Source organism: Pteronotus mesoamericanus, unplaced genomic scaffold (genome assembly GCF_021234165.1).
Source record: "Pteronotus mesoamericanus isolate MK-2021 breed Mesoamerican mustached bat unplaced genomic scaffold, CSHL_Meso_final contig_78, whole genome shotgun sequence".
Classification (NCBI taxonomy): domain Eukaryota; kingdom Metazoa; phylum Chordata; class Mammalia; order Chiroptera; family Mormoopidae; genus Pteronotus; species Pteronotus mesoamericanus.
Window position 1 is genome coordinate 5,353,410 of NW_026555258.1, and position 26,496 is coordinate 5,379,905.

General features: G+C 56.8%; 1 protein-coding gene across 1 annotated transcript; it reads right to left on the reverse strand.

Annotated features, from left to right (window-relative positions):
- Positions 1-759: 759 nt before the first annotated feature.
- PTPA (protein phosphatase 2 phosphatase activator) lies at positions 760-26,436 on the reverse strand. The gene is made up of 10 exons (XM_054584249.1): positions 26,130-26,436; positions 23,702-23,799; positions 21,359-21,445; positions 16,912-17,037; positions 15,008-15,125; positions 13,053-13,152; positions 11,980-12,104; positions 10,921-11,021; positions 6,175-6,282; positions 760-2,278 (listed from the first exon to the last, which is right to left on the reverse strand). Exons 1-10 carry the CDS (start codon positions 26,158-26,160, stop codon positions 2,201-2,203), a joined length of 972 nt encoding a protein of 323 aa, XP_054440224.1. The 5' UTR covers positions 26,161-26,436; the 3' UTR covers positions 760-2,200.
- Between the last annotated feature and the right edge of the window lie 60 nt (positions 26,437-26,496).

The following is a 26,496-nucleotide window of genomic DNA, read 5'->3' on the forward strand; positions in this document are numbered from 1 at the left end:
GTATCCTTGAGCCCATTTTTCAGATCAGGAAGCTGAGGCTCAGAGATGAAAGCAACCAGCTAAGGGGCGGGCCGGCGGCTGAGCTCAGGCCGGCCCGACTCCAGAGGCAGGACTCTCGGACAGCAGCTCTCCCGTGGCCTGGGTGAGACCTCTAAGGCCAGGAGAAAAGACCGAGGGTGCTCTTTTCTGAGAAGACTCATTTGAAGACAGGAGCCCAGGAGCAGGAGTGTTTAAAGAAGTGTCCAAGAAGTGTCAGGCACAGGAGCCCCCGAGACTCCTGACTCCAGCACGGCAGAGACCAAGGGGTGAAGAAGGAGGAGCAGACGACAGCCTCCTAAAAACTGTAGGGGCATGTTTCCCAGCCAAGGCCTGTCCGAGAGCTCCCCCAGACCAGTTTGGAGCTGACCCAGGCATCCGAAGGGGCTCTTCTCCAAGGAGGGCCAACAGCAAGCGCTGGGCCCTGGGCTGAGCATCTTCACTCCTGGCACAGAGTCAGTGACCTACTGAAGACCTTACAGCTGGGGCAGGAGACAGCCAGGACCCGAGTCCAGGTCCCTGTGCCCCGTCTGCTCGGGCAACCATGACACATCCAGCAGGGTCAGCCTTCCCACAACCCAGGAGAGGCTCACCCCAGACCCTGGGGAAACAGCTTGGGGCCCTAGACTCCAGGGCCCAAGGCGAAGGGGACTTGGTGGGGGGACAAACAGTCCTGTGGAGATGGAACAAGCACGTGGCATGAAAAGACACAGGTGACAGGTGCAAAACAGAGGCTTTAATCCAAACAGCAATGAAGGCGCAAAGGGGCGCAGCAGGCCTGCAGGGACACGGAAGCGGGGGCCGGGAAGGTGGGGGTCTGGTTCCTGGGAGGGAAGCAGGCCCTGAGGGAGCCTCTCCTCGGGAAAGTCTTTCTGTAACTCTTGTGACTCCTGTCCCAGCCTCTGCCCAGACCATCAGCCCAGATCCAAGGGTCAAACTCCTGAATTGTGCTTCTCGGGGGCTCCCCTTTCCCAAACGGTATGTGGACCCAGACACAAGGAGGGGCTCGTGGAGGAGGGCAGGCCTGGACTTGGGCAGGGGAGTCTGCAAGAGTCAGGCCCAGGAGGAGCCCTAGAAGAAAACTCTGGAACTGACATGCTGCTACCAATGCCCCTCACCCCTTGGGTGGTCCTGCCCATCCTCAGAACCAAAGCCCAGGCTTGGGAGGCCATCACCACCTCATCCTGGACGCCAACAGGCGAGTTCTGGGAGGTGGAAAGATGAGGGAGTGGGCTTTCTGAGCCCTCCTGGGCAGGGCGGGAAGCAGGGCTAAGGGCCTCGGAAAAGCAGCAGCGAGGAGGGGACAGAGGTGGCCGTAAGAGTGTGCCAAGAGGAACCCAGGTTGTCCGCAACCACAATAGGCCCCAAGCCCCTCCCTGGTCTCTGCCCCCTCCCAGCCAGAGACAGCTTTGGAAGGGCAGGCCTCCCCCAGTGAGCCCTGAGCAAGCCCTGCAGGGCCCTCCCAGGAGCCCAGCACCTACCCAAAGGGCAGTTTCCAGAGGCTACTCTCAGGGAGGACAGGTGTGGCTATGGCAGAAAACTCTGAAAAGCCAAGGGCCAGAGAACAAAAAAGCCGGGATGAGGCACTGAACACAGGTGCTCGAAAGCCCAGGGGCAGCTGTGAGGAGGAGCTGGGAGGGTCACCGGACAGCCAGCGCTTCTCCCTGCCTGCCCCCGACCCCAGGCTGGCCACCAGCCTCAGCCTTCAGCCCTCAGAACACCCAGACACCCACCCAAACATGGCTTGGGAAACTGACCCACCTGTCAATTGACCCAATCCCCGGAAAGCAACAAATCAGCAAAATACCTCCCCTCCCCAGAGTGGCACAGAACCCCCTGGGTCTCAGAACTGGACTGGACAGAGGGAGGAAGAGGAAGGCCAGGAGCAGGGGTGGGGCCCAGAGACCCTGTCCCAGCCCCTCTCTTCTTGATCATCTACCATGGCAGAAGTCGGAACTGGCCACACTTTGGTCGCTTCTCCCAACTTGGGTCCTGTAGCCTCACACCCTGAGCCTTCCTTGACCCCACATTCACCACCCACCCCAGTAAACAGCCTCTCATCAAACAGAAAGAATAGAGGGAGGGGGCGGGAGGGGCCGCAGCTGGGGTCAGGAAGGGCAGGCACGGGAACTGCGGCCTGGATGGTGCTGGCCGCTCAGCCCTCCTAGCACAATGAGACGGGCTGGATGGGCAGCAGGCTCCCAAACTTGAAGTGCTGGATCACGGGGAACTTCTCCAGGCACTGTGAGGGAGGAGGGGAAGAGCGGAGAGGTGAGGGCTGCACGGCACCCTGCCAGGGCTGCTCAGGCCTCCGAGGGGCCTCTGGACACCTCTGGAGGCTCAGACCAACGCAATTCAAAAGGTGTCCCAGGACCGAGGAAGAGGTCCAGTCTCAGAGTGAGTGAGCCCCCAGTCTTTGGGGAAGGGCAAGGCTTCCTACCTGTTCCTGACCACCCCCTCCCACCCAAAGACCCCCCACTCCATGAAAATCAGACCCACCAAATGAGAATGAGAGAGACAGAGAGAGAGAGAGGGAGAGAGGGAGAGAGGGAGAGAGAGAAGGCAGCCCGATCCCCCAAATCAGAAGCCAAGAAAAGAGGCAGCCAAGGGAGATCACTTGACTCAGAGGGGGAGTTGGGACCAGAGGCAAAAAGCACCCTCTAGATCGTCGGAGGACCCTCTAGCCCAAGTCCCAGCTCTGGGCAATAGGTGTGAGGACAACGGTACACGAGTCTGAGAAGAGTCCAAGGTCCATTTTCTCCAATTTTCAGTTCTTTGGACTGAAAAAGGCATCTTGGCACTTCGGAGAGAGACAATAAGAACCAGCTGACAGCCCCCCACCCCCGGGGCCATTCCCAGCAGCCCTGTGTGTGGGGCAGAGAACAAGAGCACTGAGCAAGGGGCGGTCTACTCCCCAAACCCAGCCCACCAAGGCCTCAGCCCCAGAACTCTGGCAAAGGAGAGAAGATGGAGAGATCAAATGACCAACCACAAAGCCGGCCTGGTCCCCAGGCCGCCAGATCCCAGGCCCGCTCCGCTCTGCCCTCCGGCTGGGGCACTGCCTCACAACCACAGGGCCGGGGGGGCGGTGCCCAGCGCCCGGCCGCCCTGCACACAGGCCCTGGTCACTTGCCAGCTCTCACCGGCAGCAGCTCCAGGCGCCCTAGGATCTGCCTCCTCTCACAGAAACTACCAGAATTTGTTGGGCACCTCCTCACTGGGGTGAAACAGAACTTACAGCCTCAGAGCGGGTGAGGAACCCATTCTATGACTGTGGTTTCAACTTCCAACTAAGAGCGACAAAGGCATGCCATGCCAGGCCCAGGTCCCCACACCTCGGCAGCCAGCTGCAGAAACGCGGAGGGCCCCTCCAGCTGTGTGTGTGCACCGCGCGTGCGTGTCAAGTGTGGGGGCGGGCCACGAGGACGGAAGGGAGGCTGGGGGGTGAGCAGGAAAAGGGAACTCTTTTGTACAGTGGAAGAAGGCCGGGGAGCCAAGCTCAGTGTGGGAGCAGAACCCTAGGCCACATCCAGGCTCCCAGGCCTGGGGCAGAGAAAGCGGGGAGCAGCTGCTGGGGGTGGCCCCTGGGGGGAGGAGCAGCAGCAGATCCAGGCCAGAGGCAAAGGCAGCTGCCATTGTGCTTAAGTCATGGAGGAAGTGGTGGGAGTTTGTAAGGGGGGGGCAGGGCCCTGGAATTCCAGAAAGGGTCAAAGGTCAACCTGCTTCTCGCTGCAAAGGCTAGAGGCTTGGGGAGGGGGTGGGGCAGAATTCCTGCCACTCTGCCCTCAGGGACCCAGAACAACCTTCCCCAGGCCCCAGAAAACGCAAGGGGCTGGGCTGCAGCAGGGAGCTGCCCTGCCTGGACCATCGATGGTCCAGGGTGACAGCCCAAGAGAGCCCCACGTCGGGCCTTTCTCCCAGCTGAATGTGCCCTGGGCCACCGTGCCCTTCAGAGCAACACCTCAGCCTGTCCCTGGGCGGGCGGGCGGACTTTCCAGCTGGAGGCACCAGCCCGAAGGCCCTTCTGGGCCTGGTGACTCCAGAGGGGAAGATGCCGGCACAGGAAGACAACAGGCCCCCCACCGCAGGCCCCGGAAAGCATTTGGTTCTTCGGTTCAGGAAGGCCAGGACAGGCAGCTTGCAGATGTGGACAGCTGGCCCCAAATCCTGAAGCCACCTAATGTGGGGCCTCTGTGACAGCTCAGGGGACAAAACCCCCTTCAGCAGCCAACTCTGGCTGGCAGCACTGGCCTTGCTAAACCCTTCCTGACTTCAAGACCGGTGGACTTCGCCACACAGACTGAGAACGGGTCTGGGAAAGCAAGTCCTTTCTTTAGACCTCTGGGCAGACAGCATGTGATCCTGTGGACTCTGAGTGACCAAAGACCCCAGGCCGCCTGCCCCAGTGCCAACCACCAGAGACTTGGCGTTCCTGAAGTCGCTGAGTCCCAGGGCTGTCCTACTAAGAAGTCTGGCCTCTGCGCGGCACCTGGCAGGGCTGCAGGCTCACACTGCGCCTGAGTGCACCCAGAGCTGGGACTCCCTGTTTTCAGGAAGGGCGCTTCGTTTTCTGCTCGTGCTCCCTCTAACTGGTCCCAAGCTGCAGGCAGTTTTGGTCCCTGTCCCCCTGTGGACACCCACAGACATACTGACAACTGTCACACAGGACTGTTTGTCTGCACTACACTATCATCATTTTGAATCAACCCAGAGTTCATTCGCCTCTTACGAGGCAGGTGCAGAAGGGTGGCGGGGTCTCCTGTTCTGCCCTTAGGGGCCCAGGTCCAGATAACTTTAGTTACTCAAGGAAAGGCTGCAGGCAGAACAGCATTTTAAGACCCCAAATGGGAGAGGCACTGAAGAGTCCTGCCTGTGATACCAGGGGTCGGGGGTGGGGGGTAGTTGGGGGTGGGAGTGGCTCAGCAGGGTGCCAGAGCTCCCCATCAGCACCCACTGTGAGACTGCTGGGGGGCAGGCATGTCAGGAACAACAGGACACCCAGAGGGCAGTGACCAGGCAGGAGAGCGCGAGGAGAGGGCTGGTGGCTGCCCGGAAGCCTGAGCGGCCCCAGCGAAAGCGCCTCTCAGATTAGAGAGGTATGTGGGCTGGAACCTAAACACAGGATGTGAAGTCCAGAGGAAAAGGACTGGAGGGGGAGGGGCGGAAGGGAAAGAGAGGGCCAGGCCCGGTCAGTTCCAGCATCATTAACCCCTTCAGAGCCACGGAGAACACGCTCAGCCAGCATTCATCCTACCAAACCAACCAATCAGCCAAGCCCAGTCCCCCGTCCCCCACCCCTGCGCCTGGCCTCTGCAGGCGGGACCCGAGGAGCCCTGGGTGCCACGCCACGGACCTGGAGGCCCTTCACACCGAGGGAGACGGAGGGCCGGGTCCACAGGGCGGGCCCCACAGACAGCATCTGAGGCCCTAGGCTGAGGAGAAGAGACTTTGGGGACCCACTGTTCCAGGCGAGGGACTTCACACCCAGGCCCTCCTCTGGCCAAGGTCTAGCAGTTCCAGACTGGTCTGCCCAAGATGTGGAAGGAGCTAGTGGTAAGGATACAGTGGAGAGAAAAGGTCTCCTCCCTACTTGCCAGAGAAAAAGCCACCTCCTTGGCTGGGAGAAGGGTGCCAAGGAGGACAAGGAGAGTGGGCAGGGGACACCCTCAGGAGCTCAGCAGCCACCGCCCAGCAGGGGGCGCTTCAGAAACTGACTGTACGGAGGAGGAGGACCACCTTGAGTGGTCATTCAAAATGCCGGCTCCCACCTGTCCAGCGGTCAGACACCCAAGTTTGAGAAGCACCACTCTGGAAAATGCCTCCAAAGGATAAAGCCCTTTCCCGAGCATGTCTTCCTTTCTGTGCCCCCACAGGGCGGCAGAGCCGCCCAGCACCTCTGGCCATCTGACAAGTGGGAAGGAGATTCCCCCTCTGCCCCCAGCAGTAACAGGAATTTGCCTCCCTCACAGTGCAGAGCTGGGTCTCAGTCCAGGGCTCTTGTGACAGCCCACCCCACAGATGGAGACTCGGAGGCCTCAGCGATCAGAGGGGCTAGCTCAAGATTCAGAGCAAAACAATGGAGCGGGGCCGGGGGAACAGCAGCCCCAGGGCCAAGGGCACGAGCCGTCCCCCACTCACCTCGGCCTTGTACATGCGGATGAGACCCTGGTTCACTTTGGACCAGGTAGGGACAGCACTGATGTTCCACAGCTGGTTGGAGTGCTCTGCAAACGGACCTGTCTTCATCTGGAAGAGAGAGCTCACAGCTAGAGAGGTGGGCCACCGGGGAGCCTGCGCCTGCTCCTCTGCGACAAGGTCAAGTGTGCACGCACATATACCCAGGCACACACGTATACATGCGCACACAGACACACGTGGATGGGGCCAAGCTGCAGCATCTGCTTGCGGGGCACACACACACACAGGCACACCTAAGTACCGGGGACAAGGTCCCTCTTGGCCTGCAAGCCCCACTGGGAAAACATAACCACCAGTCATCCTCTTTCTTCCACAGCGAAAAAAGGAGGGGCTGTGATTCCTACCCTGCCAAATCTAGCCGCCTCAGAAAAAATACTCTCTACCCGAGCTCCTGTGTGCCCCCACCGACCCGCCAGAGCCACGGGGTGCCCTGACAGCACGGGGACCCACTCCCGCTCATGAACAGCAGCGGCAGCCTGCACCTCAACTCTCTCCAGCCTAGCCCCCCACGCAGGGTGGGCTCTGCCACGGGACACTTGGTCTGTACCTGCCACTGGCAGAGCTGGAGGAGCCGAGGGAGGCGCCAGTTTGGAGGAGGGCCAAGGTTGGTAAGACCAAACCCAGGTCCCGACTGCAGACGGAATGGGGGCGCCTGCAGCACATTCAGGATGGAGGTCTGTTTAGAAAGCCCCTGACCTGACCAGGAAGTGTGAAAGGATGGTAACTGCACCAGCAAGGGACAGCCAGGTCCAAGGACAGCTCCATTCCTGGCCCCTCTCTGGCCAAAACTCTGGCCTCCAGGAAGGAAGGAATTCTGCAGCAAGTCCAGTGGGGTTCCCATGACATCAGCGACCACCGCACTGAGAAAGGGAAGTCTGTGCCTGAACGTGCCCCTCAGACAGCACGAGGCCGGCACGTTCACATTGAACAAGCAGTTCACAGTCCCTTCAACACCGCCCGCCTCCCTGGCTGATAAAGCGGGACTGATGCAGGGGGAACAGGGTTCAGCACCCTGAGCCCCAGGCTTCAGAAGAAAGAGCTGGAAAAGTAAAATTAGCTAAGCTGGCAAGGAAGCATAGACTTGGACCCTGAGAGTGTGGAAGGTTCCAGAAGAAGCTGTGCATGGAGGCGGGGCTGAGGGAGACCTATTCCGGAGAGAAAGGAGGGCTCTCTCTGCATACTGGGTATCACAAGAATAAAGGCCCAGGAGCACGTCACCACCACAACCCCCCCACCCCCTCCAGCTGTGGTCTCCACCAGGTGGCCCATTCCCACAGGCCTTCCCACTTCTTCAGTAAGGACAGCTCTTCCGAAGCTGCCCTTTGACTGGTCACCTCCCTCTCCTGGCCCAAGTCCCCCCAAAACCTGTCTAAACCCCCAGGTTCAGTACAACAGGCTCCTTCCTCCAGCAGTAAGGCCACGGCCCAAGGCATTGGACACAGACAAACCCACCCTGGTGCCCTCAGGGCTTCTCCTGGGCCAGTCCCTTCACCCAGAATCTCTCCCCTCCTCTATCCACGGCTCCCTCCTCCAGGAGGGCAGCCAGGTGCCCCAGCCTGCAGGAGCCTGGCCTTCCTGGAGCTCGGCTCCCAGAGGCCCACTCAAGCAGGCTCCACCCCCAACCTCCACCTTCCCACGGGCCCCGCCCCTTCCCCAGGCTCCCTGCCCTAGGGGATGGGGCCTGGCTCCAGCCCTCTCTTGCAGGCTTCAAGGCCCTGAGCTCAGGATCAAGGGAGCTGCGGAACCAGTTTCCCTGTGGTCAGGGCGCCAAGAGCACACCGACACCGCTCAGGAGGGCCTTGCGGGCGCCATCCCACTGCAGCAGCCCCAGGGGCCCGTTCAGCGACGGCGCCCAGCGCACGCGAGGGAACCAGCCGCTCTGCTTCCTGGGCCCCAAAAAGGCCTCTCTGAACTGCTGACGGAGCGAGGGGGAGGCCTGAGCTCCAGAGCCCCAGGGTCCCTGCCCCCACCCATGAAAAAGCCAGAGATGCTCATTCTCTAGAGCAGCTGCCCCACTCCCACCCCCAGGCCTTCAATGTCCCAAGGTCTCCCCAAGTCCTTCCAAAGGAGACTTTGCAACTCTGGGAAAGGAAAACAGATGAAGGGAAAAAAGGAATGGGCAGGAGAAGACAAAAAAAAAAAAATATATATATATATATATATATATATCAGCTCACTCTAGCCACAAAGGGAGAAGAGAAAGAGCGAGAACAAGCGAGCAAGCTGCAGTCCCGCAGTGACCCCAGGGGAATCGAGTGAGTCAGAGCAGCCATGTTGAGCAGGAAATTACTCACAGACGCTGCGTTCCTGCCTCTCCACTCCCAGGAGAATCGGCCTTTTGTAAATGGTTCCTCTGTCAGTAACCGAGGGGGATGGGGCGGGGGTGGGGGAGGCTCTGCACAGCGCCTTCCTGTCAGCTCCTTCCCTTCCAGCTGAAATCTGATCCCTCCCTTCCCAAAACTCCAAATTTAGAAGCCAGATTGAAACTGAAATTCTTTTCCTGCCTGCCTTGGGCTCTTAAAGGCGCCAGGGCTGCATTTCCTGAGGCGGCGGCAGCTCTTCCAGGTGGGTCCCTCTTCTGGCATGCCCAGGGCTACCGGGGCAGGGCCCAGGCTGGTGCTCCAGCCCTGCGAGAGACCGACCAGGCGGAGAAGCTCGGTGCTGTTCCCAGCTTGTTCTGCTTCGTCTGGCCGCACCAGCCCTAGTGGTCACCAGGGCTGCGGGGGCACACCGCCCCCTTCCAGACCACAGGGCGCAGCACTGCACACTGGCCTCCAGGCCCCTGCCGGTGGCCAAGGCCCTGGGCCTCCCTGTGTCAGGGCGGGCCAAGCCAGGGCCCTCGCTCGTCCACTAGGGGCTGCAGAACGCTGACCTCGGGGAAGCGTGCAGGGATTGGGGGTACCCTAGATGCTGCCATCAGCAGCCAGGCCAGGTGGGTGAAAGGGAGCCCTCTCTACAGTCACCTCGGCTCTGAGACACACCCCTCCTAGCAACAAATGTTTACCACCATACCAAACACCTAGACCCAAAGTGAAAACCAGGCCTTGCAGAGAGGGTGTGGAACAACCGTGCGTCTCCCCAACTAAATGGTAACCAAAACCTTCTCCAAGTTCAACGTGCCTTTAGTGCCACCTAGTGGCCAGTGTAGGATTTTATTTTTATTTTTTATTTTTTCCTCTCTAGCAGAGGAACTGGATCCCAAACTTTGGGAAAGCTTCAGGATTTTTATACCAGCATAACCAACCAACCAAACTAAAATACAAAGTTTTAACCAGGAGTCAATTCCCGTGTTCCCCGCGGCCAGGCATGGCCCTCCTCCTCGTCAGTTACTGACAGGGACCCAGGCGACTGGTCTGCCACCAGGGGAAGCCAAAACAATTTAGCCCTTTACCCTCCAAGTGAGCCAAGCCACAGCTCAGCATAACACGTGCACCCTGGCTCCCCTCCCTACCCCTCAGGGCCTCCTGGGACGCCCCGGGGCTCCCCAGACCCCTGCACTCCACTCGGGGGCGAGCAGCGAGGCTGGCTCTCACAGCAGAGAGCCAGGCTGCCCCATAGTCCTGACCACAGGCCCGCTACACTGCCGAAGGCAGCAGCCTCTGCAAAAGAAGCGGTAGCCGCCCACCCATCAGTCCCAGGTCCATTTGCTGACTTGGAAAAAACACGTCATTTCCCTCTGGCCTCTGGAGTTTGGCAGAGGCCTGAGCCAAACGCTGACCAGGATGAGCCTGGAGCTACAGCTGCTTAACCAGGCTTCTCCCTGTCTTCAGGGGGCTCAGAACGGGCAGACACACCAGCTACCTCACAGGCAGAGGTCCGTGGGTATGCCAGGGATGACACTGGGGTCACCAGACAGGCATGCGGGGGTCAGGAAAGAAAACAGGACCCTCTCCAGACAAAGCTTTGGAAGGTCGAGGGGGCGGCTCCCAGGCAAGAAGAATGAAAGGCTGTCCCCTGGAAGAAAAGCCCTGAGAGCGGCGGGTCCCTGACTTCCATGGCAGACACCTGAGAAGTGTGTTTAAATACAGGTTCCTAGCTCTCCAGCCCCAAGATTCTGGTTCAGAAAGCTGAGGTGGGGCCCAGGAACTTGCCTTTAACAAGCTCCCCAGACAACCTTGAGGAACGGCCTGAGGCTGCACAGTGGGAGGCCCGGGCAGGCGGCCCATTCTGGGTGGGCGGGGTCGGACCTGCTTGTTTTCACCTGTGGCTCTTCAGCCGGCCCCTGTCCGCAGACCCAGACAGAAATGTGTCCCATCAGAGAAATCTGTCCTGCCATCCACTCCAGAGTCTGTCCACCCCCTGAAATGGCTTCACCCCACACAGCCACACACACACGCAGCTATACAGGCCTGTGGGCCCCACCTGCAAGATGCTGACACCCACCCATCCTTCAGACCTGCTGCATCAGGCACCAAGTCCACTAGTGAGTGAGCTTAGTCCCTCAGTTCCAGCAGAAACCCCAGACCAACTGATGTGGGGGAGGAGATCCTGGACATCAGAAGTTGACTTCAACTTTCAGAGAGGCCTAGTGGGGCTCCCCTTTCAGTGACCCACCTTCCGGGACTGCCGGGACTGCCAGCCCTGCCATCTTTGGGCAGCAGCCCGGTTCTTCTGTCTGAAGCCGCTGGCCTCAGTTCACTGCAGCCGGGACGCTGCTGTGGGCTCTCCCTTGTCCTTCCCTCTCACCTCGGTGATAAACAGGATGCACTCCAGGAACATGTAGTCCTTGTGGTTCTCATTCACGGCCTTCTCATCCACGAAGTGCCTGGGTTCCAGGTACGGATGATCTGGGGACAGCAGAGGGCCCCGGAGTTCAGAGCCAGGCGCTCGCCCCACAGGGGCGCCTCCACCCGCAGGGTCCGCACCCACCCAGGGCCGCCATCCTGCCTGAGGGCTCTGACACTGGACTTCACGGGGGCAGTAAACAGCCTCAGGGGCGCATACACTCTAGTGCAGTCAGCTTCGAGTCTGCCTCTTTTTAGCCATGTGACTCAGTCCCCTCATCTGTGCAATGGGGATAAGAAGAGCACCTTCCTTGTAGGGCTGTTGAGAACCACCTGACAATCACGACCACAGAAAGACACTCAGCACAGTGCCTGCCGAGGTGTTAGGCGATGATTCCCAGGGTCATTGAGAAGCTTCAAGGAGATAATCTACCCGAAGAACTTAGAGCAGTGCTTGGCATAGAGCACGTGCTCAGCACTGGTCACTTGTTAATATTATCTTGTAGTCAGTTACACCTATGTCGAAACAGAAGCTATCACTGCACCCTCGCCCACTTTGGCCTGCTCGTGGGAAAGCGGGGGACCCACTAGAGTGGGCCCATAGCAAGCGGCCCATGGCCTAGCACTTGGTGGCAGCCCCCGATGGGCCCCTTGCACAAGGCTCTATGATGACAGTAGATGACAGCGGTCCCTGAGTAAAACAGCCCTTGATTTTCAGCATAAAACCCCACAAGCTGCTGCCAGGAGCGGGGGTGCATTTCACGCTGGTCCATGATGAGCCAGGCGAGAGCCCCGCTCCAGCCCGCGTCACTTCCCAGTACCTCGGAGGACCTCTGCCTCTGCCCCCACCCCGCCTGCCACACCGGCAGGTAGCAGAAGGTCGAAAGCAAGCAGGTTGTCGACAGCCAGGACAAGGCCTGCCTCCCAGGCTGTCACTGTCTGGGCAGGGCGGAGCGGGGCCGGGAGGAGGGACATAGAACACACTCTGGCGGGCCGGGAGGTGTGCGCCCCACTTCAGTACCTATCAGCTGCGAGCTGCCCCAGATGAAGGGCAGGAACTGGAAGTCGTCGAGGCCCCACACTCCCTGGCTGCCTGCTGGCTCCATCCTGTATGTTTTCTGAAGTTTCCGCATCACCTCAAGGTACCTGCCCAGGAGGGGGGGAGGAGGGGGTGGGAGCAAAAGCAAAAGAAGAGCCTCAACCCTCTGCCAGTGGGAGTGCAGGGGGCCGGAAGCAACCACCTAAGAGCGTCATGGGTCCCCGTTTCAATGAAGACCTACACACACAAGTTATGGTCAGCTGCTACTCGCCAAATAATGTTGCTTTATTTTTTCTCTCCCACATTCAGCCTTCTTTTAGCCCAGGAAAGAGGCAAAGCAGCTCCTGGGAAAGGGCATCAGTACCACCAACTCCCGACAACGGTAAGGCCCTGGGCAGGAGCCTCAGCTTCTGCTCCCCGGGCTCGCCAGTGTGGCCAGGGGCTGCATCCCAGTCACTACGGAGCCCCGCATCGTGGCATCGTGCGCATGGGGGCCAGGACGGGCACTGTCAACGCTCTGGTGGCTGGAACACACCTGTGCTCCAGGTGGTTTGGGTGCTGAGGGGGCGCAGGTCAGAGCCTGACTACCTGGGTTCACCTGGCAGTGTGACCTCAGTGAACAGACCTCGTTTCTCTGCCTCAGCGTCCTCATCTATAAAATAGAAAGGACAGTTGCTACTTCCTAGGGTGATGGTGAGAATTACAGTCACATGCTGCTACCAGGATATGTTCTGAGGAAGGCACTGTTCAGTTACTCCACTGCCGAGCGAACATCACAGAGCGCGCTTACACAGACCTAGCACGTGAGTTGTGTGCAGAGCGCTGAGCCCGGGCCGCCACATGGTGACCACCACGGAAGCATTAGCAATCACTTCGTAACATTCCTTCCACTGACTATTGCCTGAACTTGAATCTGTTAGAAGCAGCGCTCCCGGGCAGCCCACCCGCAGCTGGATGAGGACAGACATCAGCACCCTGTGCCCAGTCTGACAGTGACAAGGAAAGAGACCCCCGCACTCCTCCTCCTCCCACTGGCAGTCGCCCTCCGCACTCACCGATTGAACACCTTAAAGACAATAGCTATTTGGTCGTCCACCCGGAGCACCCCAATCTTGCAGAGACAGCAGAGGAAAGAAGCAAAGGCTGCTTCGTGTCCTGAGGGAGTGAAAACAGCCAGGGTTGACAGTCTTCCAAAAACAGGAGTGAGATCGCTCTCGGTCTCACCAGTGTCCAAATCACTGAGGCGTGCCCCTCCGAGGCGGCGGCAACATGGAGATTAGGGGCGCTCTGCCCTCCCCAGAGAGACCTTGGCTCTTTTAAGAACGACTACTACTGTAATTCTACTCCTAATGGGCCCACAAATAGGCATTTATGTTTTATTTTGTAGGTTTAACTCACTAATTCCACAGTATTTATTGAACACCTACTACGGGGGCAGTCGCTGTCCATGTCAAGCACCAGAGAGATAGTCCCTGGCCCTGTTTGACAATTTATGACAGACATTAAATACATAATCACGTCCATGATTCTAGCTCTAGAGGAGAATAGGGTGACAACTACAGGATGTCACGGGGGGACCCTGGCATAAAGGCTCAAGAAGGTTTCCCTAAGGAAATACTATTTAATCTGAAACCTGAAATATAAATGAGAATTGGCAAGGCGCAGGAGCGAGAAAAGCAAAGAGAGCATTCTGGCCCGAAGAAACAGCATGTGCAAAGGCCGTGAGGCAGGGAAAGAACCTGCTGTCTGCAGAGCCCTAAGGCCAGTGTGGCTAAAGCAGAGAGCAAGGGAGGAAGTGCAACGAGACGCGGCCGGATGAGACAGCCTTAGCGGCCAGAGTGAAAAGCTGCGCCTTCACCCTCAGAGCAATGGGGAGCCACTGAAGGCTTCCAAGCAGGGCACGGGCTAAGCATGGTCACATTACAGGGGAAAGGCAGGCCTCCTTCATCCTTCCCCACTCGCGTCAAATAGGAATGGTCAGCAGTACAGAAAACACTGACTGGACTTTGGACTGAATCGATGGTTCAGGGTCATAGAAAACATATTTGGAGGGAGGTGGAGAGTATTTTCAGTGACTTCCTGTCCCATTTCTGCAGAAGGAAAGTCCCTCCAGGGGCCTGGAAAGCCTGTGAACTGTTACTGTCCCCTGCACAATTTCCCATCATGACCAGCCAGAATCCAGGCCATCATTCAGGGGTGACCATCACTCTTGCAAACCTGGGAGCAACTGAGGGTGGAAGAAAAACCCGCCCCCGCTAACCTGACCAATCTCCTCTCTAGGGTCTTACCATGGGTCTTCATCAAAGCCCCACCCCTGAAAGTACCAAAACACTCAATAAACTTGTTCCCTAGCAACAAGGGGAGCCTACACAAAGCTTTCCCAAGAGCTGGGTCTAAGGGGCGCTTCTCCAGGCCGCCTCTGTAGCCTGGGCTCCTCTTAAGGATCCCAAGACCCAGGCAAGGGGAGGGCCCAACAGAGCGGCAGCACTTGCATTTGCCTGCTTCAGGGTGGGAAGAAGAGGAAAGGAGGGCCTACCAAAACAGGGGTCCTCCTCAGCCACCCCCTGACCCAGAGAACACTCCCCTGTTAAGGTGCCCACCTTGACAGCTCAAGAGCACAGGGAGTGTGGCTAAGCGCAAGGGGCATAGGGAAAGGGGGGCCATAATGCTGCCAGAGGCCACCAAGCTCTTTTATTTCTCAAGGTTTCTGTGAGCAGTTGCCTTGAGATATAGTAAGTGCTCAGCAAATCATTTTGGTGGTGGTGATGAAAGAATAGAAATCAGCTCTGCTCATTGGGCAGCATGCATGCGGCATCAGCTCCCCCTGGTGGATGAAGCCAGAGCCGCAGGAGCAGCTCCAGGGCTCCTTGCACTCAGCCTTGCTGCTCCCCAGCAGGCCCTGACAGGCTGCTTGCTCAGGGGCGCCCCCCAGAGACAACCTGGAAGCAAGAGGAAGCAGCCCAAGGCAAGGCCGCAGTGAAGCCAAATAAGTGCCGGGAATGGCCGGTACCTGTGCCATAGTCGATGCGCGTGGAGTTCCCCACTGACTCCTTTAGGTAAACAGCCACTTCAGGCACAGCCGCTGCCAGATGGGTGGGGACCACTGAGGCCACCAAGTTTTCTGCTTCCTGATAACACAAGAGACACAAAGTGGTGGCAGCAGATTATGCAGCATCCTGGGAGGCAAGCGCCTAGGGGCAGCATCTGGCTGGGACCCAGGCTGTTAGGCCAAGTGGCCTGGCTCCCTGCTCTGACTGGTCACAGAAGGAAGAGAAGGGAAGGCATTTATTTTTAAACAGAGACTACCCTGGGGTGGCTTTTCATTTGCTGACCCTTCCTCCAGGTGACAAGGTTCTGGGGGCAGGGATCTAAAGCCATTCAACTCTCCCATCTGGTAACTCACTGACATCCCCACATATGCCATCTTTCTTCGCACTCCCAGCAAGGACGCTTGTGCCCTATGCCCACCAAAAGACGTGTGCAAGGACGTTCATAGCAGCGCTACTTACAGTAGCCAAAACGTGGGAAGAAACCACAACTGAAACATCTGTTAACAGCAGAATGGATAAACTATGCTGATTCCATACAATGGAATATTATGCAACAATGAAAAATCCACTGCTACGCACAACCATGTAGATGAATGGCACAGACATAACGTTGAGTAACAGAAGCCAGACATTTATATGAAGTCCAAAAAAAAGGCAAAATCTGTCTATGGGATAGAAATCAAATGAGCTGCAGAGATTTTTGGAGCTGGGAGGTAGAATAGGAGCTTGCTCCGCCCACTCCATGCATCGACCAGGTATGGCAGTACTTCCAGGAACAGCGCACAGAAAAAGTAAAAACAAAAAGAGCTGGGGAGACATCAACTAGGAGGGTACACAAGGGTCCTGCTTAAGTGCTGGAATGTTCTACAGTTTATTATGGGTGGCGGGTACAAGGGGAAAAACACATTAGGCTGTACAGCTACAGTATGTCAGCTTTAAGTTATTACTCAATAAAACCTTTAAAAAAAACAGCTCAAGCCCACGTCCCGTCTTAGAATCCAGAGGCAGCCCAGGCCACTCTGAGGAAAGGAAAGCATTTTGATGGGTCCCTGAACTCCCCTCTGCTGCCTGTGAAACATGAGGCCAGAGAAGTGAGGACCCAAGCTCCTCTAGGTTCAGTCTACGGACACGTGGCCTGAGAATCTTCTGGAGGTCTGGGGAAAATCTGGATGCCCAGACTCCACTCGGGACCTACTGACTCTGCTTTTCTAAGGATGGGGTTGCAATCCTGCATTTTGTTTGTTTGCTTTGTTTTGAACAGGTATTGCCTTCACGTGACTCAAAAACAAACACATTATAAAAGGCATGCATAGTAAAGTCCCACTCTACCCTTGTCCCCACCCATCCTCTTCTTCCCCTGCCCTCAAAAAGAACCACAGCTTTATTTGCCTTTTGTGTATCCTTGCGGTGATGTTTCTCTATACAAATTAAGCAATACAAACATATCTTTTTATTTCTCCCTCTTTTTAACCAAAAGGCAGCTTGCAATGTGCATCATAGGCCTGGCTGCACTTTAACCTGACGGTAAATTGCAGAGGCCTTCCCTGAGCTCCCTAGTCGGACTCCTTATTCCTCCTCGCAGCTGCACAGCGCTCCATGGGAGGACGCACTACAGTGGTTTATTCACCTGACCCCCTGCAGACAGACACCTAGGATGTTTGAATCAGCTGCTAATACTAACAATGACCTACTAAACGGCCCTGTACAGAGGACTATGCACCCACATGGTGATTCCCAGAAGACAGCTAAGTGCACCTGTACTTTTGGAAAACTGACTTGCCATTTTGACACACTCCCAGCGATTCTGAGGTACCTGAAAGCCCCCCCGCAGCCCAGCCACCAGGCTTGTCTACGGCAACCTCACCTCTTCGAGTCTGGCATACCAGGTCCTGTAGGCCTTGTTCCCAAATCGAGATGGCTGGTCCACTGGAGGAGTCTCATCAATCCACCTGTCCAGTGTGTTGAGAAGAGCGACCAGTTTCTCAATGGCCTGTGGAGGCAAAATAGAGGCAGCCAAGCCACAATGACCAGGGGCCCCAAATCAGAGCCACAGAGTTGCTGAACCCGAGGCCTGGAGCTAACTGGCGTCCTCCGTGCTGTCTCCTTTCTTCCCAACCACCCTGAATATGAAAAAGACCAGGGGAGCACGGTGAGCTCCCCAGAAAGGGACCAGCACCAGGCCGAAGGGACAAGTGTGGCTTCAGTGGCAGGGTCCTCCAGCTGGCCTAGAGGAGCTGCTGGACAAGCAGGAACTGCAGCCCTGACCCCCTCCAGGGGAATTGCTGGGCCCTCTGTTTAGTCTACAATGCCTCCTCGCCACAGGAAACAGACAGGTACGGGGGAGAAAACAGAAATGACCCGTGACCCTGCCACCCAGAAATAAATGCTACTGACATTTTAACGTAGTCTTCAATCTCACCTTTCTCTAGTGTTTTCTATTGCTTATCATGGTGACAATTTTGAAGGCAGCTGGACCTGGGCTCAAATCCCAGCGGAAACACCATTTAGTTGCTGCAAGACCTTTAGCCAGTGATTTTAACTCTTTGGGCCTAGTTTGTCATCTCAAAAATGAGCATGACGACAAGCACCTCTCGAGGCTGTCATGAGGACCACCAGCAACCCAGGAAGGATGCCTAGCACAGTGCCTGGCACTGGGTAATGGTGTATGGCTATGCACAGACTCTATACACGGGGCACAGGGCACACGCTGCTTTGCAGCCTGCTGTTCCTTCATGAACCTCGTTCCCATCAACATGCAAACATGATTTTACAACAGGCTCTAATAAGTGACTAAGATTTCATTGTACCCGTGCACTACAGATGTACCAAATCCCTTGCTATTACGTGCTTGGGTTATTTCCGGTTGTTCACCACCATAAACTGCACTGTGAAGAACAACCTGGCAAATCATGTTCTGTGGCAATGCTAGGTCAGATGCATGGACGTGGTGGATGCTTTGTGGGGCCGCCGGTGTTTATGATCCCAACCTTTCCCACAAGAGGCAGGGACTGAGTGGAATCGGTGTCACAGGCCAGGGCAACATTGGCACACAAAATGTTGCTCAATGAGGAAATCAGGTGAGGCTGTCTATCCAAACCAGGGTTCTGTGAGGACAGCAAGAAAAGTGCTCCTTCCAGATGTGGCTCACAGAAAGGGGCCGCGTGAGGGGCACCAAAGGCTCAGGGGGCGTCCGGTGCACGGGACATTTGAAGCCAGATGGCCCTGGGAGGAGGGGCCCTGCCAAGAGACGGATCAGGCCTGTGTCTACGGAGCATAGCTGGTACAAGGAGACGCCTCCAGGAGTTCCTGGCACTGGCAGGAACTAACAGGGTGTTGCCTATAGGAAACATGGTGACAAGGAGGGCAAGACATGGCCGTCTGCCACACGCAGATGCTTCCCAAGAGCTGTGCATGTCCATGGGGGTGGGGGCGGCGGGCCTGAGCGAACAGCACACGTGTTGGCCAGAGCCCCTGCTGCAGAGCTCCAGGGCGCACAAATCCTGCTGCTGTCCTGCGCTTAGTGCCTCCTGCCATTACGCAGCATGACAATGCCCTCGCCTCCCCTCACCTCCCCTCGCCTCCCCGTTCCCTTTGCTGGAGGTCTGGGAGGAGGGGAAAACACGCCTGTAGAGGAGAAAGCTCCTCCATATTCGGCTGAAGCAGAGGGCCAGGGCACAGAAGCCTGCCTTGCCGAAATGTGACAGAGTGCTGCCAGAGCCTGGCTTTGTGGAGAACCAGGCCACCAGGAACACTGCAAGGGCAGAGCCGACCTGCCCCCACACAGCAGTTGGGGCTTAGGAGGGTGGTGCAATACCCCTGGCCCCAGGGAGCACTAGCAACCCTTCCAGAGATACCAGCCTTTGGTGACGTCCTGAGGGGGATCAAGGAGATGCTCCAAGCCCGGAGGAGCCAGGCCCCAGCTGCTAGCTTAGCAGGGCCAATGAATAATTAAAAGGTTCCTAGCTCTTCTTTCTGCAGAGGGATTTTTAAATTGGGGGTGGGGGCTGCCTCCATTGTCTTGGCTAGTTAGGGGACAGGAGTAAGAGGAGAGGGGACACTGGGCTGGAACCCAAAAGCACAAAGAATACTTCGACCTACACTCCTTCTCCCTAGTCCAGTGTTTCCTTTTTGGATTTCATGGACAAGTAAAATTCTCTCCAAAATTTTACCTATCAACTTTTTATTTTGCCCCCATTTTAAAAACCAAACAACAACAATAAAAAATAAGCCTCCTATCTACCATCATCTTTATTCTGCAAAAATTAAAAATTCTAACCCCCAAAGAAGCACAGGCATAACCTCAAAATGAAGGAGACCCTCTAAACATTGGCAGAGTCAAGCTCACCGCATCACCCTTGCTTCTTCCCTTCGCTAGGAGCAGTCTGGAAGCCACCACCCACAGCCACTGTGCCTTTCCCCAGTAGGGGAAATTCCTGCAGTAGAAGGCAGCAGTGAGAAGCAGCAGGAGACCCAAGATGCATCAAGCAGAAGACAGCTCCCATCCGCCACCCGTGGGCTGAAGCCACATGCTGTGAGCCGTGCCTCCTGCTGCCCCTGCCAGCAGTGGGCAGCAGCTGAGAGACCTCTGGAGACTAGATGAGTCCCCTCTGCCCGCCGAGTAAGGCGCAGCCTGCTGCCCCAGTGCTGGGAGGAACCCCAGCTCAGGAAGAGCCCCAGCTGAAGCCACAACACTACTGGACATTAGAACTGCAAAACCGCTCACGTTAACTACAGCTAATAAAGATGGCACGCCTTCTGGTACACACCAGGTACTATGCAAAAACACCCTGCACGTGGGATCTAGCGAATCCTCCCTGGGGCCATGAGTAGGTCTGTGGCTCTTCGCACTCTACAGATGAGGACATAGAGAGTCACAGGGGACAAGGCCACTCAGCACAGAATTGAGAGATTATCAAAACCTGCTCAGCCTGACCCCAGAACCCAAGGACTTAACCACCCTGCGACCCTGCCAACAGAGGAGCTCCTGCGCTGTGACGGGCCGCGTGCACAGTGACCATCATATCCTCAGAGGCAATTAAGGGGCCTGCAAGGGATTTGGCAGCTCAGAATCTCCTGGGGTAATTACAACGTTCCCCTTTAATTAGCCTTCCCTACCACATTCCCCAGCCCGCGGAGCACAGCGAGCATCCCTTGCCACAGGCTCTGGGAGAAGCCCTCTCCTACACCGTCTGCGTCCATGGCCAAGTCCCAGGGCACTGGGTGGGCCTGAGAGGAATTCAGGAAGTCACTGGTGGGCCAGCTCCCAAGAGAAGACTGGCAATCCCCTGCACAGGCCTGGCTCCCCACAAGTGACAGAAGAGGACCTTGCCCACCCACCAACCAGTTAGGGCTAGGGCTCAGGACTACGGAGGCTAATGGAGCAACGCGAGCCTCAGGACAGGTGGAGAGACTGGGCCAGGGCAGGGCTAGGCCTTACCCAACAGGCCAAGGCTATGGCTAGAGAACTGAGTGAGACAGGGCACTGAGAGAGACCCTCAGGCCGTGGCATCTCAGGTAAGAGGCTCAGGGTGGTTCTGGACCAACTGCGAAAGGAATTCAAAAGGCCCCTGGAGGCCTGGGACCCAGCACGGGAAGATGGCACCTCACAGAGCAAACAGCTGGCAGGACCACACCTTCCTGCGGGTATCAGGCTCCCTGCAGCTCTCGCCCTCCTCCACAAACAAGCCGGTTCATGAAATGGAGCCAAAGAGCACCCACCCAGCAGTGTGCCCTTCAGCTCAGTAGCTCCACTTCCAGGGATGAACCCTTAAGAAATAACACCCACAGATCTAGGTGCAAAGATATTCAGGGCAGCAATGTTTAGGGCAACAACCTAAAAGTCTAGTTGGGGGCTGTTTCAACAAATGAGGGCCGGCTCCGCAAGGCAGCCGTTCACAGGGCCGAGCGCAGGAGCTGGCGGGGCAGGGCTGGCGGCACTCCCCAAGCTGCTGGGAACAGTCGGGGACAAGGGGGGACCGAGTGAGAGGGCAGCTTTTTCACTAATGATACACATGTTTCTATCGGTAACTTCTTCAGCGAGCACGTTTACCTCTTTTGTGACCTCTTTTGATTTAAAAACGTACATAAAAATGCCAGTTAGCAAAAATGAATGCTATAAAATGGCATATTTACCTTGACTACAATTTTCTATTCATAGATTACAAAAAAAATTAGAAATACAGACACCGAAATGTCACATGTGTTTGGGTGATCTTCTTTCCGCAGTAGCCCTGCTGTGAGCAATGAGCCCATGTGACTCCGGAGCTCTTTTTGGACAGGCCCTTCCCAGCAGGCTCCCAGCCCAGGCCTACCTCAGAGACTTTGTACTCCAAGGTCAGCTTCTTCCCTTTCACACCTTCGTTGAGGGTAAGGATGAATCCAATGTAGTCGGCATATGCCTACCAAACGGGGGGAGGGAAGTGAGACGCGGAGAGGGCTGTCAGACCCCCACCCTTTACACCCCAGCCAGCCCCCAACTCCACCCGTTACCAGACTGTTTCAAGCTGCCCTGACTCCCACCCCAGGAGCAGGAGCCCTGGAAAGATAACGCCAAGCACCCCACCCGGACCTTCACTCAACACAACGGCAAGCCAGTGACACCTGGGCCTCCAGCCAGAGCTTACCGTGTGCTCACTATTGTACCACCGTCTCTTTACACAACACAACAACCCACAAGCCAGACACTATCTCTGTCCCCATTCTGCAGATGAGGAAACCAAGGCTTCAGAAGAAGTAATTTGCCCAACATCTCTTAAGACCAAGATCTCCTTAGCTGTGGAGTAGGACCCAGCCAACCAAACTCCAAAGCAGAGTGGCCGAGTATACTTGACCACCGCACTGTAGCCCCGAGAGTCCAGGGAAGCCTGCAAGGGCCCCTCCGCAGGCAATCTTCCAGGTGTTTCCCCACCACACAAGCCAGGCTGCCTGCCCCCAGTGCAGAGGCCCTGCTCCCCGGGGCGGGGACTGTTCTCTGCCCCTGGCGCGCGGCAATGCAGGGTTGCACCGCTGACCCAGAGGGTCACCCAGAACAACCCTCCAAGCCCAGGGCAAGCCCGAGCCCTCATCCTGACTAGGGCCGCTGTCTGCAGTCACCCTTGCAAATACACTGGGATGCAAGGAGAGGAGGCAGCAAGGGGCAGTGTTACCCTCCACAGTCCCTACTCCCACGTGGCTCTGGGTCTCTTGGGGACTAAAACTGAGGACATTCCTCTGAACATGGCTGTGTGCAAAGTCTCGAGTGATGCCATCACCGTCATCATCGCCACTGTCACAACAGTAAAAGACACACCTAATGCTCACTAAGGCTCCCCATGGCTCACTACATGCCTAGCACTGGGCCAGGTGCTTTTTGGGCTTTAAATCATTTAGGCCTCCAAATAACCCCATTTCATAGTGGAGAAAACCAAGGCTTGGCCAGGTTAGACAACTTGCCTAAGTCACAAGGAGAGAAAACGGTGGCCTGGGTTTCAAGCCCTGCCCCATCTGCCCCCAAGCCCACGCTCATGGCCACAGCACCCTGCTGCCTGGCGAAACACCGTGGGCCACAGCACAGAGCCACTTTTCTGGCCGCAGCAGGTCCACGGACTTCACTGGTGAGCTTCAGAGGGAGTGTCAAAGGCTTGTAGCAAGTATCATCCAACATGCACATCAGAAGAGAAAGTGACCAACGCTTCCCCAAAAGTGCTGGTGCCTAGAGCAGGACTGGCAAACTTGCCTACAATGGGCCAGATGGTAAGTATTTTAGCCTCCACGGACCACACACTCTGGTTCAAATATTCTCAACTCTGCGCTTGTAGCGTGAAAGCAGCCATGGACAACAAATAAACAGAGGCGCATGGCTGTGTTCCAGTAACACTGAATTTACAAAACCAGGCAGAGCCACCTGAGGCCGGCAATCACCTGCAGACCTGTGGCCTAGACCAACGTAAGCACAGCAGACTCCTCGCAGAAAACCTGACACACTTGCCAGGACCCCTGAAGTCCTCCCAGGACTTCTCTACAAGTGACACTCTGCACCCCAGCTGACCAGACCAGGCATAGGCACCTGGCTGAGGCTGGACCCAAGATCTTCCTGGGGAATTTGAAATTGGCTCTCTTTTTCCTGGTCGCAGTCTTTCCACAGCCTGACCACGGCCCAGGGGGACAAGCAGTTATCTTCCGCCCGCCGCGCGGCCTGAGCAGCACAGAAAGCGGGCCTGCCCCACCATGCTCCAGTTCCCAGGGCTTTAAGGCTCAGCCACTTCCCTGGCCTAGGTTTCCATGAGACAACCTCTTCTCCCTTTGATACGCTGGCTCCCCACCTTGCAGTTCCTTGTAACCAAGAATCACAGTGACGCGCTCCACCCTTTAGGGCGCTCGTGCTCGGCCAGTGCAGCGCTCAAGGCGCAACGGTGGACGAGAACCAGGAGCACGACTCTCCAGGGTTACCCTGGCCCCAGCGCCCAGAGCCCTTCCCACTAAAGCATCCCTGAGTGCTGACCCTGACAGGGAGGGACAGTCATCTCTTCTGTCACCTCTCTCCCTAGCTTCTAAGAGCTCCAAGGGCGAGAAGGGTCAGGCACTCTCAACCCATCACGCCTAGAAAACCACTGTCTTTGAAAAAACCTGAGTTTCTCCTCCCAGTTCTGACCCTGCTGTGCAGACACCACTGGTACCTGAGAACGCTTCCATTTGCCCATGTCTGGAACCGTGTGGATCTCCTTTTTTGGAATGATGAAGTTCTGGGTGGCTGGAGGGGTGTCCTCCGAAGAATCTTGACAAAGAAAATGAAAAAGCAAACAGATAAGTAGAATTCCGCTCCTCTCAACACACACACACTTTTAAACCAAGACTCCAACACCCAAGCCCTGTGTAAACCCAACACTGCCTCCCAGGACAGAGTATTGGCTTGTCCAACCAAATCCACCGGGCCTCCTGCCCTTCCTTTCTCTGCAAAAGGGTTAAGGGAGAAGTGACAGGAGACCTGGAGACCTAAGGGGTAAGATAGAGCATCTGAGATAAGAGGCAGGCAAACCTCTAACTCAGAATTCAAACCAAGGCCCGAGAAAGAGACCAGCAACTCTCTTCCTCCTCCTGTCTGTTCTGCAAGCCCCGTTCAGGAACCCAAAACCCCCTACTGTCAGTAAATTGCTACTTTAAGTAAGATGTTAAAATAAAAAGCTTTGCAGGTCAGGCTGGTAACTTAACCGCATTGTTTTTATTGCATTGTTTTTATTGCGAAAACCACTGTTTTCCCAACTTGCAAATATTCTTTGAACACAAGCCTTTTCATGTTGGAGAGAACTGTCCCCCAAGGGGACAGGCCACCTGCCGCTGTTTCACAGAGGAAAACCTCCAGGGCAAAGGTTACCCTACCCTGTCAGCAGCCAACCTCTGATGAAGCACACAGGTCTCCCTAGAACATAAAGTCCTAAATTTAAAAAAGAATTTTTCTTCTAAGCCTTCAAACTCAGGACTGTGATAAATGAAGTCAGACCCAGTCTCTGTAGCATCAGATTCTGCCTCTGACAACGGGACCACCAGACAACTGGATCCCCTGAAACCTCTCAGTATAAGATGGAAACATGCAGAGTTTTAGGCATGTTCCTAAAAAGCCCCAGAGAGTATAAGGTATTGCGTGGAGGAGCAGCCCGAGCAGTTACCTTGTACCCACTTGGGGAAGGATACCAGCTCTCGACCCTGACGGAACTGCCACGTCCCATGCGGGCCCAAGTCGCCTACGCCCCACACGCTGCAGCTCTGTGACAAAGGTCGAGGCGCCCCATTTTAAGAAAGAAAAGAACAGGGTCCCGGAGGCTGTGACTTGCCAGGCAGGGCCAGGTCCGTGTGACTCCAATATCCAAGGCTTTCACCACTTCCCTGTCTGAGCTGAGTAGTTCCCTCCACTTGTCCCAAAATGTCCCACTTCCAACTTCAGAGAAGAAACCCCCACACCAAGGTCTGAGCCCCCACCCCGCCCCCCGCAGGGCCCAGGCTCTCTCCCCACCCTGCGCCCACCACCTGCCATCAGGGTGACACCTCACTGAGGAGGCCGGTGGCCTTCTATCTCCTGACATCATTACCAGACCTCTAAGGGGACACGCACAGAAGTTCTGTATATAATGAAATAAACGTCTGGTTTCGACATTCCAAGGATCACCCCATGTGAGGCAGGGCAGAAAGAATAGCCATTGTTTTCTTTCTTTCCCTTTCTCTCTCTCTCTCTCATGTTTTATTGTTTATGCCATTACAGTTGTCCCAATTTTCCCCCTGAGCCCCCTCCACCCAGCCGGCCCCCCACGCCGACGCTGCCAAAGCACCGGCTGTGTTTTGCCAACCCATGTGCTCCTGACACAATTTTTAAAGTTTTCGTAGTTCAGGGCGGGTGACGGGGCGTCAGCAGCCTTCCTGTTCTCCAGGTTACAGGTCTCTCTGTATGATCCTGTCCCTGGCACCTCCGTCCCAGGCGTTTGGGACGAACTAAAAACAGGCCACGGTGTAAACAAAAGTTACAGAGACGGTGATGCCTGAGGCAGACTCTCTCATCTCCTTGCACAACCGGACTTTTTAAATTAGGGGTTTAGACGACCAAGGGCAGTTTCTCGCAATTAATTCTCAACCACCGAAACTGGAGGGGCTGGCTTCCCGGAGAGGGGGACAGTGCGGGGGGGGGGGCCGGGGGCGGCGGCCAGGGCGCGGAGGCGGCGGGGCTGGGGGCCGGCGGCCGCGCCCCACGTAGCGCCCCTGCACCCTGCGCGGGGTCTAAGGAAGAAGGCGGCCTCAGTCCTCGACACTTTCCTCTTCAGATCATGAGTGGACTTCAGCGCGCGCAGCCCAGACGCGGGCAAGGGCCTCCCGCCTTGAGCTGCCCACCCGACCCTCGGGCGGGCGGGCCGGGCTCCCAAGTCCGGGTGCTGCGCCCCACCCACCAGCCCCGGGTTCTTGCCCTCCCCCCAGACCCCCTTATCGCTAGTTCCTCCTCAAGGTTCAATAGCTCTCTCCCCCTCGAGTTCCTCCATTGCCCGACCCTCCCCTTCCCTGCCCCCACTGCTGGTACCACCCCCGCGACCCCCACCCTGGCCCCGCCGGGCCGGCGCGCCCTACCTGGCGGCGACTGCCGCTCGCCCTCAGCCATCTTCCTCCCGCCAGGAGCCGGTCCCGACGCCTGCAGGCCCCTCACCTTTCACTCCTGCACCCACCCTTCCTTTCCCCGTGCTCAGAGCTTTCTGAAGAGAAATGAGCACCGGCCGGCTATAACCGAAAACCAAGAATTAAAGTCACCCCAGTGGAGACGACCGCCATGTCTGTGCGGGGCACTCAGGGAGCATGCCCAGCAACGGTCGGCTCGCTACAGCAGAGCTCACTGGGAGGCCGCCGCCATGTTGGTGCGGGGCACCCGGCGCCTGCGCACCAACGGTCCGCTCGCCTCCCCACCTGACAACGGCCCCGCTGGGCATTGGGAGCGCAGCCG

Bases quoted from the DNA above. Each gene is read 5' to 3' on its own strand.
- PTPA (XM_054584249.1), bottom strand. From the start codon at position 26,160: ATGGCTGAGGGCGAGCGGCAGTCGCCGCCAG. The intron at 23,800-26,129 runs GTAGGGCGCGCC...TTCTTTGTCAAG, and splicing joins CGAGCGGCAGTCGCCGCCAG to ATTCTTCGGAGGACACCCCT. The intron at 12,105-13,052 runs GTGAGTGCGGAG...CCTCCTGGGCAG, and splicing joins GTCTTTAAGGTGTTCAATCG to GTACCTTGAGGTGATGCGGA.